Here is a 14,681-nt window from a genome sequence, read left to right as displayed (position 1 = left end):
AGTCGAGCACGAGAGCAAAAGTCACAACTCACGACTCACGACTCACGACTCACGACTCACGACTCACGATCGCAAATGAATGAGGGTCTCGCAGCGTTGCGGAATGGGGGTTTATTAATCACGGCCTGCGACTTGCTAAAAGGTATAAAACGTTTCGGCCCCCATTAATAACACTAGACTTCCCGGGGAAGCTACCTCTCTCCTTTCTCCATCTACTTTTATTTTACTTTCCCTCTCGAGGCTGTTTACTCTCTTTAGTTCTTGACGGACTGTATTCTACTTGTACCTTTAATTAGCACGTGCTGCTTTGAATTCCGCCGTCACTCTGAACCGCTTGCGACATCGCGATCGAGTCCCACCACTTCACTTCTATCTCTCCCTACCTCTTCCCCCTCGTTGTCTGCCACCGTGTACCGGTCGAGCCTGTTCGATTTTAGCTCGACTGTGTTTACTGCGCTGCCTCTTTCAGTCGAATCGTACCCTCAATAATAATATTGTCTCTGTCTGGCCGATCCAAACCTGGCGGTGGGGTCGAGACTTGTATTGTCCATTAGCATTCCACAACTCCGGATTCGACCACACCACACGCGACCTCGAATACTCTCAGCTCCACCCAAGGCTGACTGGGCGCAACATCATACCACCATGGATCGCCTTTCGCGATTCCGCCGGCACAAGAAGGACATCGCCGGGCCGGCGACAGCAAAGGCCGGCGATGCAAAGCCTGCAGCTTCGAGGACCCCTTCTCCCTCGGGGCGCTCTCTCGCCGCGCCTCCCCAACTCCCCAGAGAGAAGCACTCGCGCTCTCCCTTCCGCGGCCTCCACCTGCGTTCGTCTGCAAAGCGTGCGCGCGAGTCTCCGCAACCGCAGTCGCCCACGACGACAGCGACCTCGCTGGAAGACGCTCTCAAGAGGCAAACCGAGTCGCCGATCAACAGGGACAGCGCGAGTCAGAATGGCGAGCTGCAGTCCGGAGACGGCAAGCCCAAGATGCCGCAGTTTCTATCTCTCCCACAAGCAGGTTCGTCTGTGTGCATTACTGCTTCCAAGGACCTCCCTAGCAGCTTGTGACTTAAGTGCTAACTTCGCGGGCGACCTCCAGCGATAGAGAACAAGTTCCAAGACCTCGTCTGGCTCGAGCGCAACCGCCAAATGCAGAGCATAGCCAACCCGTCGCCTGACTTCCGCTGGGCCCGCGTTACCGGCCCTCACCTCAGGGTCCTAGACCGGTACATGAACATCCAGCCTTTCAACAATAACCGAGTCAAGTTACAGGTCCCCTCGGGCCATGTAGACTACATTAACGCTTCGCCGATCACTCTGACGCCCACGCACTCGACGAACCCCTCGAGACCGCCAGACCGGTATATCGCGATGCAGGGGCCCAAGCAGGTCTCCACAGACCACGTCTGGAGGATGGTGGTGGAGCAGCTGACCTCGCCCGCCGTCATCGTAATGCTGACAGAGACCCACGAGGCGAACATGGAGAAATGCTTCCCCTACTTCCCGCGGCGGGTGGGCGAAGTTCTCGAGGTCAACGAGGAGGACGAGTTCGGCGACGGCTTCAGGGCTAGCGTGCTGTGCGAGGGCATGGAGGAGACCCCGGCTGGCGAGGCCATCGAGTTGCGCAAACTCATTGTGCGGGTTCACAAGAATCAACAGCAATCGGCCGCCGTGAGCGGCGGCACCAACGGGGCTACGGACGAGTCGCAGGACGTCGTCATGAAGTCGCCCCCTCCGACCCAGACGTCGCACGTGGCCATGGCATATTCGGCGAACGGCGAGAGCACGTCCAACGGCACCTCAGAGGCAGACGTGGCGGAGCCCGCTCGTGAGGTGGAGCTGGAGGAAGAGCGAGTCGTCTACCACTTTCTGTACAAGAAGTGGCCCGACTTTGGCGTGCCCGCCCTCGAGGATCTCGACTCGTTCTTCCAGCTCATGCGCCTGTCGAGGGAGAAGAGCTCGAGCCCGGAGAACCCGCGGATAGTGCACTGCAGCGCCGGCGTCGGGCGGACGGGGACCTTCATCGCCCTGGAGCACCTGATGCGGGAGCTCGAGGCCGGCGTGCTGGAGAACTTTGACGACGCCGGCCGGCGGCCCAAGACGGCGTCGACCACGACGACGACCAGCAACACCACCACCGCCAGCGGGGACGGGATCACGACGAGCAGCGACGGGCACAACAGCAGCAGCCTCAAGGCCAAGGAGGCCAAGGCGGCGGCGGCGGCGGCGGCGGACGACGAGCGCGACAGCATCCAGGCCGGCGAGGCGGGGAGCGCGGACGACGAGCCCGACGATCTCATCTTCGACACGGTCAACCAGCTGCGCGAGCAGCGCCGCACCATGGTCCAGGCCGAGGCGCAGTACCTCTTCCTGTACCAGGTCCTCCGCAAGCTGTGGCAGGACAAGTACGGCGTCTTCGACGAGGTCGGCGAGCCCGCCGCCAAGCGGCAGGAGGTCGACCCCTTTGTCGAGGAGAAGCCGGGCGCTGTCGTCGCTGCTGCTGCTGCTGCTGCTGCTGCTGCTGCGGCGCCGAGCGGCGGCGGCCCGCGGGGACCCATGTCCTCGGCCGCTCGAGATCCGGGTGCGTACAGCTACATATACATGGCGCACAATTAAGTGTCATTTTTTTTCAGCAAAAGACAGAGCGGAGAGGTCATCAAAAAAAAAACACAGCATAGCGTTTCTGGAGTGGGATTTCGAAACAAAAAAGGGCATCCATGGATGGCGAGATCATTTGTCCCATACAAAGCATAGCGGCGAACGAGAGCATTACCTCTGGGGGCGGGTTCAAGTGGTATTTATTGATTTATTCCACCTGTCGAAAAAGGGGGATCTTTTCCTACTAAGTCTAGGGTTTTTCATCGCGGTTCTCTTTTTCCATTTTTGGGATGATACCATGGCACACATATGTTGGTCTGTTTTCTGCAGCGCCTGCCATTTAACCAACAGTTGAGAGGACGAGAGTGTGTCCTCTGTGATCCGAATCGGTGTACAGAGTCTTGGAAGCGTATCATGCGGCGTTGATGCATAACACTATGAATCGCATTTTCTTTCAGGAAGAGACGATGACACTAGTTAAGTTGAGAAAGATTAATGAATACTTGGACGTGTTCGACGAGGGGGGCACCGGGTCGAACCGCCAGACAGCATCTAGAGATCGCCTACGACGACCTGCTGATATGAATTGAGAAACTTCTTTTGGCCGTAGGTTAACCCCATCGTTGATGTGATGTCCGTTGAAGGGTCCGTCCGACAACGGGCCGATATTTCAAGCTTCACGGTGCTACCAGACCCGTCACCGCCGGGCTCGACTAATCAACCCTGTTTCTGGAAAGGTAGGAGACTAGGAAGGTAGATCGATACTCCCTCGAGTAAGCCTATCCCCATTATATCAAGACTGGACGTGGATGAGGGCTAGGTATCATGACAACTCGTACTCTTGGGACGTGTACAAGTAGTTCCAGTCGTATCATCAGAGCTCCCAAGTGGAGACGCAGCCCTGGGCGGGACAGCACCTGCGCAGGGCTTCTAGAAGAATTCCTTTCTTTTTCTGCTCGCCTCTTTTGTTTGTCCCTTCTTTTGTCACCCCAGAGTCGTCATTGGCAAGCTCCCTCGCGTCGTACTCCGTAGTTAGATGTTTGAGGCTGCCGGTAGCACACAGACCCTGCCGTCAAAAGACAAATGCAGGGATCTTATCTTCCTTCTAGCCTACCTACCTACCTACCACCTTGTACAATACAAGTACTTGTAGTTTTACACCATTTTACCCGTTCCACCCACGCTCGAACCCTTGGCTTTTTTTGCTCATGGCCCCCGGCCAAAGCCAAGGCAGGCCACATGGGCAATTCGGTCCGCAGACAGCGGCTAAAGTCGCAGTTCGCCCGCTTTGCTGGAAGCGACCGTTTGGGATGTAACCCCCTTCCAACTCCCCGGGTTAAAGAGTTGAGAAGGTCCTCGACTGCGAACAGCCTCACGCGTAACTTGTACATCTTTGCTTCTGTCGGGGACGGTGGAGGGTTTCATCCGGGGGCGGAGGGGTTCTAGACGCAGTCGAGAGCCTGAAGGAGTAAACTTCTCTATATAAGTATCAACCACGGCTGATACAAATCTGGTCCGAGAGCAGCCTGTCAAATAATAAGCCCATCCGGCTCTTTTCTTTTTCTCTTTAGGCTCCATACCCTTTTTTTGCCTTTGGATTGACGTGAACCTCATGTAACAACAAGCACGCATGGTTGCTTGACAGATTGTGGGAGGGAAGAAACTCGGGATGAACCATACCTCGTCTCAGCTATGGACTTTCACTCGCACTTCTGTCAGTTCCTCTCCAGAGAGGTCGAGTACCGTGGCTACGTAGCCGAGAACCTGTCGTGCATTACCTACCTAGGTAGTTTGCCCATGCAGCACGAACCCCCTCCCTCGGAAGCGAGATATGGTTCGGCACGCCCCCCCCCCCAGCAACTCAACCGGCCCGGTTCGATAGGACGCCGCCTTGACGCGCCCCAGGTCTTCATTCAGGAGTTCATCCCATCTCCTTATCCGCATACCTACACCTTCTCAAACAGATCTGCATCGTATATCGCGTCCCAAAGCGGGCCTGATGTACTACTCCAGGAGAGCTACCATCCGGATTTGGAAGCATGCATTTGCCTCTTATCCAAAGACTGGTCCCGCCCGGTCCGTAAAGAATGGGTAGCAACGCGGGAGAGGAGATCAGATACCCTGGCGAGCAGAAGCGAGGACCCAGGTCAAGGCCACAAAGGGGACCGTACCGTATGCACAGCATTGCCGTCCGAACAGTCAGTCACGACAGAGTTTGGTAGCGCTGTGGCACGAAGCTGGGACGGAGTAGGTATGTACGTCGTGTCGTGGGCGTGTGGCGCACCCCTTCGTGTCTTGGCAGCGGCGGCGGCGGCGGCGGCGGCAGAGCATCACCAACTTCCCGGGGCCGGTGAACCAGTATGCTTCCGGTAAGGCGCGCGCCTGCCCAGATCGACCAAGTCTCAGCTATTCTGAGTTTCTGAGTAGGTACAAGTAGATGAGCGATGTGAGAGGCCGGGCAAAGCATAAACCGCGTCGCACCCTCTCACGGACAATACAGACAGAAAGAAGAAAAGAGCAACATGGGAGTGGCGCCAAAAAGCACACATCGCTCCAATTAGTGGCAGGGTCGTCAAGCAGGTGACCACGATGGCGGGCTGGCCGGCGGTCCAGACAAAGACGCATCTCGAAATGCAGGGTGCCTGGCACATCAGCCCTTTACTTGTACATCACAGGACAGGGGGACAATGGCGAAGGGCGGTGAGGGTATTTGCATAAACCTACTTGTAACTACGTCCCTACCTGAGGTTCGCGTCGTGACTCGGGACGACAGCCAACAACGCGGAGGTCGTTATCAATCAAAAGAGAATGACGTACCTGGGAATGGGAATTTGGTCGGTATTTCCGAGACAAAATGCATGCTGTTTGGCGCGAGACGAGCAACCTGATCCTGGGGTAGGTAGGTCCAGGCGCGCGGGCCTAAGGAATTGCCCATCTTGGACTTGAACCCCGTTCGAGATGGTCTCTGCTCTGTCACAGATGGGCCAAGACCCCGAGGCGTACTCGTCACTGACGAGGATCCCGGCGGGAAGCAGCTGCAGTGTGTGCTCAGGAGCGATAATCTGTGCTGCTCCTTGCATTCACTAACGAATCGGAGTGCCTGTGAGGGAGGAGTGCGTATCGAAATTGGCATCCCTGTTCTGCTGACGGCATGATCGAGTCCGAGCTACTTGATGTAGGTAGTCACGCACTTGTTGTAAATGAAATGGAAGGGGGTCTAGGACCAGAGGACTTGCCGACCTGAAACCATCCTTGACTGTTCGTCGTCGTCGGGAGTGCGAGCCTGGCGGGATGATCCATCGGGCATCGAGCATGAATGGCGACTGCAGAGCACAGACATCCGCTGCTTTGGTTCCTGGCAGTCCCCCTGTCGCCTGCCTCTTAGGGAGGAGGGACCAGAGCGTACCTTGATCATTCTCAAGAATCCCACCGCGGACCGAGAGTGGGTTACCGAGCTCTCAACTCTCAGCTCTTCTCCCCCTCGGCTACTTGTTATCCGGGGTACTCTCGAGGGATGAAGCGGTGAGTACTTGTAGTGAAGGTGACTTGCAGAGAGAGGGACGAGGGACGAGGGACGATGACGGAACGGGATTTGTCCCTCTGTCGATGTCCCCCCTCCTACCGAAGAGGTACCTAGTTACAAGTAGGTAACTATTTCATGTGCAGATGCCCCTGTCGCTTCCAACTCACGCGTGCCTCCCCTGTCGACCTGGCCGCTTTTAGGCACCTCCAGAGCCGGCATGGGCGCACTGATCCTGGTCCAGGTACCCGACGGAAATGCCTCGATCCACTCGCTGTCAGCATCATTTAGTTGGCCCGCTTTCGAAACACCCCTCTAAACCCTTCTGGAAGCCTTCCATCCCAAGCCTCGAGCTCGTCTTTACGGAATAGGAGAGAGAAGTCTTGCCTTACTCGCTCGGTCCCAATGTCTTGGAGTGAACAGATAGGCCACTGACCAAGGGTCGATGATCGCACAGAGTCACGACTGCACTGCAGATCAGATTCCCCATTCATCACTAGCTTTCATCTTCATCTTGCTGATACTAGGTAACCCCATTCTTGGGTCGTGTCACACATACACACACACACACACACAGAGCAACCCCTCTTCACATCCCATCCCATCCCATCCCATCCCATCCAGCCGGGCTGTGCCGCCCTCCAGTCCTCCAGTCCTCCAGTCTCGTCGATTCTCGTGCTCTACAAGATACAAGGATACAAGTACTCTTCCTGCTCCCTCCGCGTTCCTCCGGGACCACCCCAAACGGATTCGCGCTAGTGCCTCAACAAGATGGAGACAGCAACGGTCCGACACGTGTGTGCCTGACCGGTCCCCTGTCGTTTCGTGCGGCTGGGACTTGTACTCTCTTGTGTTATATGTACGGTATCTATTCTTATTCTTATTTCCCATGTGACCGGACCAGGGCGCCGGGATGTGCAGGCGAGTTCCAAGGCACGTGTGTCCCTGGGACCAGTCCACCTACTTGGGAACTACTTTGTACTTACTCGAAAGCGGGAGAAGGAGAAGGAGAAGGAGGAGGAGCGGGATCGGGAGCGGGAGCGCGCAAGGTGGCGATGACCTAGATCACAGAGTTGCATTCCTGGTTACGCTTCTTCTTCCTTCCGTCCTCCGCCCACCGTTCCAGAGGATTGGCATCTCTGGTCAGCCCCGTGCATGCGAGCAGGTAGGTACTTTGTAAGCTTAGGTAGGTAGCGGAGGGGAGATCATGGACAAGGCAGTACCTAGTCAGGTATTATAGTTGGGTCGTATGTCGGATAAGCAAGCTCGCCCTCGCCCTCCCTCCCTCTCTCTCTCCCCCGGGATCCTGGATTGGAAACTCTTTGGTCCTCATCGTCGTCTGTTGTCGGAAACAGTTCCTTAGTGTGTCCTAAGGCCCTCCCCGGAGGAACACCCGCGCTCACTAGACCATGGGCCGGGCAGGCCACTAAAAAGGAGACGAGGCCATCCCGTCCACACCACTAAGAAACCACGTAAAGGGCTTGACCACTTCCGGCTTACCAATTGCACACCTCGACCTGGGATGCTTTGCTTTCCAAACCTACAAAAAGACACGACGAGCCCACTTAGCTTGCTTGGTGCGGCGGCCTGCCATTTCTGCGGAATTTAACGACGACTCCCGGCCGGCCTGTCCCCTCCTCCAAAAAGTTTCTCGTGCTCTGCTCCGAGAGTGAAGGGACAACTTTGTGTGTTTTGTTGTTTTCCTCCCAAGCTGCCCGACAGGAACCCTTCCCCCCCCCTCAGTTCGCCCACTCTCGCTTCCTTATCTCTTCAAGGTTGCCCGCCGCCTTGCTCCACGCCCAAATCCGGGGTCTGCCCAAGCGACAGTCGACCCGAGTAGTGTGTGTGTGTGTGTGCATATGCAGCTGAACGAGGCTTTGACACCCCCCCGGGGAGAATGTCGATGATTTGAGAGGGACACCAGACGCAGAAAGCGAGATAAGATACCCGATACCGTGGTTATCATGACGTCGATTGTAAGTTGTTGCCCTTACCTTACCATGTCGCTTCATTTCTTCTTCTTCTTCTTCTTCTTATTATGGCTATTATTCCATCCATCCATGTTCCTCTCTGTTCCCGTTGGCTGTCGTTCATCCACCCCGGCGCAATCAGCCGTTCCACTGGGATGGACATCGAGACAACGCGCGCCCTCATTCGTCTCTCTTCGGCCTCCTGTGTCCTCTCTCATGCATCATCCCACATCCTCGCCTACCTGCTACATGTACCTATCCTACTGCTCTCTCTCTCTCTCTCTCTCACTCTGTCTGGTTCTTCACCGCCTCGCTCACCACGGGCGCCACCCCGAACGTGCCTTTCCGCCGCCCGCACACTCACACTCACACACGCGCGCGCGCCGCTCCCTCCTATCTCTTGCTTTTTTTTTCTCCTTGTTCCCTCCCGGTCGTTTCACAGGCTGTCAGACTACCACGTTGGCAGGAAATGAGCCTGTATATACGGGTCTCGGCATTTTTATCAAGTGCCACCCGTGTCACCCTTGAACTCAGCCCATCCTCTGACTCCCAACTGCCTTGCCCTGGCAATTGCCCATCCCCGGCCGACCCGTTATCATGTCGTCGCTGCTTCGCCGTGCTTTGGCAGAGCGCCTGCTTCCCTGTTGCTTGTCTGACTTCATCTGCCAACTCCTTTAAAGGATCTCATCTGTCATATCCTTCTTCCCCTCCCCTTCCTTTCTCCATAACTTGAGTTGTTGTTTGCACCGTCTCTAAAAGACTGCTCCCCTTCTGCACCAACATCCGTACATTACTCGACTCGAACTATGCATCGACGTCATGCTGATCTCCAACATGCAGTTGTGTTTGGCTCACTACTGTGACGTCCACGGCCCCACGCCGTTGATGGTTACGGAGGGCTTGCCCGTCCCTTGTAGTGCCTGCTACGATCCCGACTCGCCTTCTATATCTTTCGATGGCGACAGGCCGCAGACGGCAGTGCCCTCGGCGCAGGCCACTGCTGCTATAACCGATGTATTGAAGAAGATGGACCTCGGCGGGCTCCATCGCAGCTCGTCATCCCCCGTCTCAGAGCAGGAAGCGCAGACCCATCGGGCTGCCCTCCTGCGTTCGACTCAGCTCGCACACGCCCCGGCATCAGCCGTCGAGACACCGCCTGTCAGCCCGCGTCGCTCTACCGACCAGGAGAGGCCCCTGCCGCCGCGGCGCGACTCGAGCTTCCGCAAGACCTACGACGACTATGTCACGAAGCGTGCCAACCCTTGCGACAACTGCGCCATGACCCTCCCGCGACGCCAGGAGACGTCGGCCACTGGGCCTCGCAAGGGCAAGAGCATACCCGGCGGCGACTCTCGCAACCCGACCCTGCGCACCCGCGCCCCTTGCGCTCGTGTCTTTGGCAGCGCCTCGGGAGACGAGTCACCTCCCAGTTCCCAGACAGCCTCGTCTTCCGACACGGATGGGGACGATAACCCCAAGGCGGCAACGTATGCGCATCGCAGAAGCACCACGGTGACGTCCTCTACCTCCCGGTCAAGCGGGAGTTCCACACCGCAGTACAACAGCCACACCCACTACCTAGACTACACCTCTACCCACGAGCCCATGGTTGCCAACTCCTTCTCCATCGTGCGGGCTTCCTGCCTCCGCACCCTGTCGTTCGAGATGCTCCCTCGCAACGCCGGCGCGGCCTCTGGCTCGGCGAATGCGACGCCCGTCGCCTCCCCGCAGACACCCTCCTTCGTCACCACGCACAGTGCCGGCGCTGCTGCGTCGGGCGGGCCCATCTTCTTTGGCGACCCCGCAGCCGGCTACACGACGGCGTACATCTTTCGCATCCCGGACATCCACGCTCGGGGGCACAAGCGAGTCTACGCCTTCCTGGCCCTCAGCACCCAGCGCGAGCGCCTGGCCATGAAGACCTTTGGCTTTGTGGCGGCCGCCTTCCACGACCTCGCCGTCTGGATCCAGCAGCTTGCCGAGGCCGAGGCCGACCGCGCGCTCAACGAGTCCTCGGCTACCAGCAGCCCCGTGGTGGCCAACCCGAACTACGGACCGTCGCCCTTCAGCCCCGTCCCGCCGCAGACGCCGCAGGGGAGCAGCAACAACAGCGGCGGCAGCAGCTTCCTGGCGGCGGCGGGCGGTGGCCTGTCGCGCCGCATGGGCACCGGCTTCGGGGTGTCGGGGAACCCGCTCAAGGCGCGCGGCCTGGCCGAGATTGTCGGCATGCCCGACTTCTTCATCGAGCTCCACTCCCGCTTCGTCCGGCTTCTGTTGGAGCTCGGTGTGGTTCTCAACTCTTGAAGAATTTCCTGCGGTTTATCTGCAGGATCTAAAAGAGAAAAACGCGGCGAACCGCGTTTGTTCCACAGCATGGCTCGCCTTGGGGGGAAGCCATGCTGTGGACTTGATCCCTCTACACTTTTGGGGCTTGTACAAAATCACACACTCACACACACGTGTCTTGCAAGAGATACGACTCTATCACGAAATAATGGTCATGACTAATGGGCAAAATGCACTCTTTTCACACACAAGGCCCGCCGGAGAACAGCGCGGCTGGCATCGTTCCCGAAACAAAGTCCCGTATTCTGTATTTTTTTCTCCCACCCCCCATCTACACTGGCTTATCCCCTACATCTGTTTTGTCGCATGTTCTGCACTGCACATCCGCACGCATTCGTCGGAGGATATACCCCCTTGAGAGAGAGAGTTTCTCGAGAGAACAAAAAAAAGGAGGGGGGTGATTTCACCGGCCTGACGCCTGGGACCTGTGGGTCTGCGCTCCTTGTTTCTCTTGAGGGGTTCTTTGTTTTAACGCTTCAACATGTATTTGTCGGTCTACAACTGCTCCTTTGGAGGGGGAAGGGGGGAGCGTTCTGGAGTCTTTTTTTCTTTTTCTTTCTTCTTCGGAAATGTGCTACATAGAAACAACGGCATGGGATCATACATGAGGGGCCGGGGGGTTCTTAATCACGGGATAGACTGTTTTTTCAACCAGACTTGGTCAACACAAGAGCACAGTGGGAAGACGGGATAGAACACGACGGTGCTTTTCTCTCTCTCTCTCTCTCTCTCCTTTTCCCCCCTTTTTATGGAGTTTTCTCCTTTGTCTCCGGCAGACCCCAAGATTTTGGTTGGGTTGTTTGTCTTGAAGAAGGAGGAGGACTTGGGGAGTTTTAGGTCCTGCTTTTGGGGGGCATTTGCACACATGAGGATAGACCGGAATTATAGAACAGGTGCATATTTGATCTTTGTCTTCCCCTCCCTCTCTCTCTCTCTTGCTTGAGTCTGTTTCTACCTCTTGCTGCAGCTGGTGGGTTGCGTTGACATAGGATGTGTGCCTTGTTTCTGTTGTCCGTCAGACCGACCGTACATGCACGAGTGAGTGAGTACAGAGTACAGCAACAGAAACTCCTGAGTGTCCATAAACACTATAGTCAGATTTTTTTTTAAAAAAAAACAAGCACACAAAGAACTGTGCATGTTATCCTCACGGGGGGCAACACGAACTCAGGACGCTTCTGTTTGTATTGTACATCTAGCTGGCTGGATGGCCCTAGCCTAGTAGTAGTAGTAGTAATTATGCTTCGTCAACAGACAAACATGCCCCCCACCCCCCAGCCCGTTGACTTTAGTTTGAAACCCCAAGGACGCCCGTTGTTGATCTAGCATGTTTTTTCCATGAATCTTCCAAACCAACTTCCGCAGGGGAGAGAGAGACGACTCCTCGGAACCTTTGAACCTCGCTCCTCCTCCTCCTCCGCCACATGACAGCAGCAGGGGCGGGGGGGGACACTCTTCTCCTCTTCTCTCTCCCTACGTAACGTCTATTTGTAAAAGTCAAACTTGTTCTCGTCGCTCGTGCCCTTGACCTGGCTCGAGTAGGCATCCTCCAGATCGCTCTGGATGATGTTGTACCTGTTCTTGCGGACGGCGCGCAGGCCGGCCTCCTGCATGATGGCGGCGATGACGGCGCCCGACAGCGGGTCGTTGCGGACGATGAGGCTGTCGAGGTCGACCTCGGGCGCGAGGCTCATCTTGCCGGCGATGGTGCTGAAGATGAGGCGGCGCTCGCGGCGGTCGCGCAGGCTGGGGAACTCGATCTTGCGGTCGAGGCGGCCGGGCCGCAGCAGGGCCGGGTCGAGCGTGTCGGCGCGGTTGGTGGCCATGATGACCTTGACGTTGGCCGTCTGGTCGAAGCCGTCCATCTGGTTGAGCAGCTCGAGCAGGATGCGCTGCACCTCGCGGTCGGCGCCCGTCTGGGCGTCGAACCGCTTCGTGGCGATGGCGTCGATCTCGTCGATGAAGATGATGGCCGGCGCGTTCTCGCGCGCCATGCGGAACACGTCGCGGACCATGCGGGGGCCCTCGCCGAGGTACTTTTGCACAAACTCGGAGCCGACGACGCGGATGAAGTTGGCCGTGGTGCTGTTGGCGACGGCCTTGACCAGCATGGTCTTGCCCGTGCCGGGGGGCCCGTAGAGGAGGACACCGCGCGGAGGGTCGATGCCGATCTGCTTGTAGAGATCGAAGTGGGTCAGGGGCAGCTCGACGGCCTCCCGGATCTCCTGCTTCTGCATGTCGAGGCCACCGACGTCAGCGTACGTGACGTCGGGCTTCTCATCGACGCCGAGCATGGCGATGGAGGAGTCGGCCTCGGGGGGGAGGATGTCGACGAGGGCATTGGAGTGGCGGTGGAGGGCGACTGAGGAGGACGGCTTGAGCTGCTCGCGGTCGAGGGTGGAGAGGATGCGGACGACGTAGTTGGATCCCGTAGATGACTGGACGATGCCGGTGCTGGACGGAGAGATTAGTAAAGAAACCCTGGGACAAGGGGAAGGTGACGAAGCGGATCATACTTTTGGTCAATAGCCTCCATGAACTGCCCAATCACCAGAGGCACGCTCTGGATGCGCTTGATCTCCTCTTGCGCTCTCACCAGCTCTCGCTTCAAGCTCCTGCGACGAAGTGTCAGTCTCTCTCTCTCTCGCGGGTCAAGTCTGTGAGGTACTCAAGCAGATGCCTACCTCTGCTCATCCTTGATGTACTCTTCCTGCAGCTGGATGTATTCTAGTTGCCTCTGGAGCTTCTTCAATGTGGAATAGTCATCTCCTCCGTCGGTGGGCAATCCCTCGAAGTTCTCGATGCTCGGTATCGTTGAGGGTGCCGTCTTCTTCTGGGGCAGGACATGGTTGGCCGGGTTTTCAACGAGCACGTCACCCATCTTGATGGTCGTGGTCGAGGTCCGATCTGGTCGAGAGAAACTGTAATGCTTGGATGTGACAAGAGCGGATGGACGACCGTGGACAGGGTGAAATTTGAGGATGGTTGTATGGCTTGTGTGTAGAGGAGTCGATTGAAGCTTCGATGAGGTTCTGGTAGCGGACGGATGATGGCCTCGTCGCGTAGCACACCTCTAGCTCGACCTTCCCCAAGGCGGCGCGATTAGGTAAGGCAATTCTGCCTCCTGTGGAGCTGATGGTCAACGCCAGCTGCTTCAGCCTGATTTCAATCAGAGGCTCTCACGTGATCTCTCAGGTGCTCCGGGCGGGTGCTCTGGCTGGAAATTGGCTCGTGCTGACCCTGCAAAGTGATTGGCTGACGCGGTGCCACTCTGGCAGGGCGAAAGAAAGCGTCCCGTCCTCCTGCAGGGACGCTAGTGCCGATGAGTTGCTCGGCTCAGTTACGGGTACTTATCTGAGGACTGAAGGGACAAGTACAAGGAGGAGTGCTCCTACGCTTCTACAAGTAGAGGCAGCCCAACTTACTACGAGCTGGCTCATGGCACAGTGTTGAATGATGGTTGAGAGAAGCAAGGAAACAGCTAGACATGAAAGAAAAGGCACCTATCAAAATACAAGTAGAACGTTCCAAACCTGCATCGTTCTGGACCTCGAAAGCAGCACTGGTTCGTTTCTATTCTACTTGTACTGACTGAACAGATGGTTATGGATGGGTACTCCATAAGTCAGTAGCCTGTGGAGCTCCCGCCGTCACCGGGCTCTAGTGAAGCAGGATCTCTAACCGGCGTACCGGGGTGCTCAGGGGGAAGAAGAAGAAGAAGAAGAAGAAGGAAAATAAAGCCTCGAAGTGTCAAAGAATGTAGTTGCGTGGTTCACACTCGTGCTGACCATTGTGTCCAAGACAAATGCAGGGTCTTGCCGCTTCCAGAGAGGACTGCCTGGACTCCCTCCAAATAGGCTTCAAGGCGGGTAGGTATTGTCTACAGATAACGAGACCCAACTGTAACCCCACTCCCCGACCCCACTCTCGTAGGTACTCCGTACTTGTACTTCAAGGGTCATTGTTGGGCCTGTGACCAACGCACTCGAGACCCCTCTCGTCGCTTTCCAGGCACCTCCTGCACTCATCTCCTCCAAGCAGTGCCGTCGATATTGCACCGCGCTTTTAGGTAGTTATTGTGCTTCCAGCAGCAGGGACCTGCTAGTGCAGCCTGTAGGTAGGTATAGGCACCTACGTAGTCCTACCTAGGCATCCCCAGGTCTCAGTGATAGGACACATCGAACATCGAACCCCACTGATGGTAGCCGGTACCCCGATACCCATGCCACAGGCCCCCACCCACC

At 56.9% G+C, this 14,681-nt stretch overlaps 3 protein-coding genes across 3 annotated transcripts; 2 read left to right on the top strand and 1 right to left on the bottom strand.

The window, feature by feature from the left end:
• Positions 1 to 645: 645 nt before the first annotated feature.
• E0L32_002715 (uncharacterized protein) lies at positions 646 to 2,619 on the top strand (the record flags this gene model as incomplete). The annotated part of the gene is made up of 2 exons (XM_031136935.1): positions 646 to 1,021; positions 1,103 to 2,619. 2 exons carry the CDS (start codon positions 646 to 648, stop codon positions 2,617 to 2,619), a joined length of 1,893 nt encoding a protein of 630 aa, XP_030999917.1.
• A 6,291-nt stretch (positions 2,620 to 8,910) lies between these two features.
• On the top strand, positions 8,911 to 10,395 carry E0L32_002714 (uncharacterized protein; the record flags this gene model as incomplete). The annotated part of the gene is made up of 1 exon (XM_031136934.1): positions 8,911 to 10,395. One exon carries the CDS (start codon positions 8,911 to 8,913, stop codon positions 10,393 to 10,395), a length of 1,485 nt encoding a protein of 494 aa, XP_030999916.1.
• A 1,526-nt stretch (positions 10,396 to 11,921) lies between these two features.
• Positions 11,922 to 13,318, bottom strand: E0L32_002713 (uncharacterized protein; the record flags this gene model as incomplete). Its single annotated transcript, XM_031136933.1, has 3 exons — positions 11,922 to 12,891; positions 12,954 to 13,052; positions 13,122 to 13,318. The coding sequence occupies 3 exons, from the start codon at positions 13,316 to 13,318 to the stop codon at positions 11,922 to 11,924; spliced, it is 1,266 nt and encodes a 421-aa protein (XP_030999915.1).
• Between the last annotated feature and the right edge of the window lie 1,363 nt (positions 13,319 to 14,681).

Source organism: Thyridium curvatum (assembly GCF_004353045.1).
Source record: "Thyridium curvatum strain D216 chromosome Unknown NODE_11_length_606192_cov_83.229133, whole genome shotgun sequence".
NCBI classification, from domain to species: domain Eukaryota; kingdom Fungi; phylum Ascomycota; class Sordariomycetes; order Thyridiales; family Thyridiaceae; genus Thyridium; species Thyridium curvatum.
Note: the sequence above shows the minus strand (reverse complement) of the source record. Positions and strands in the feature narration are given on the sequence as shown.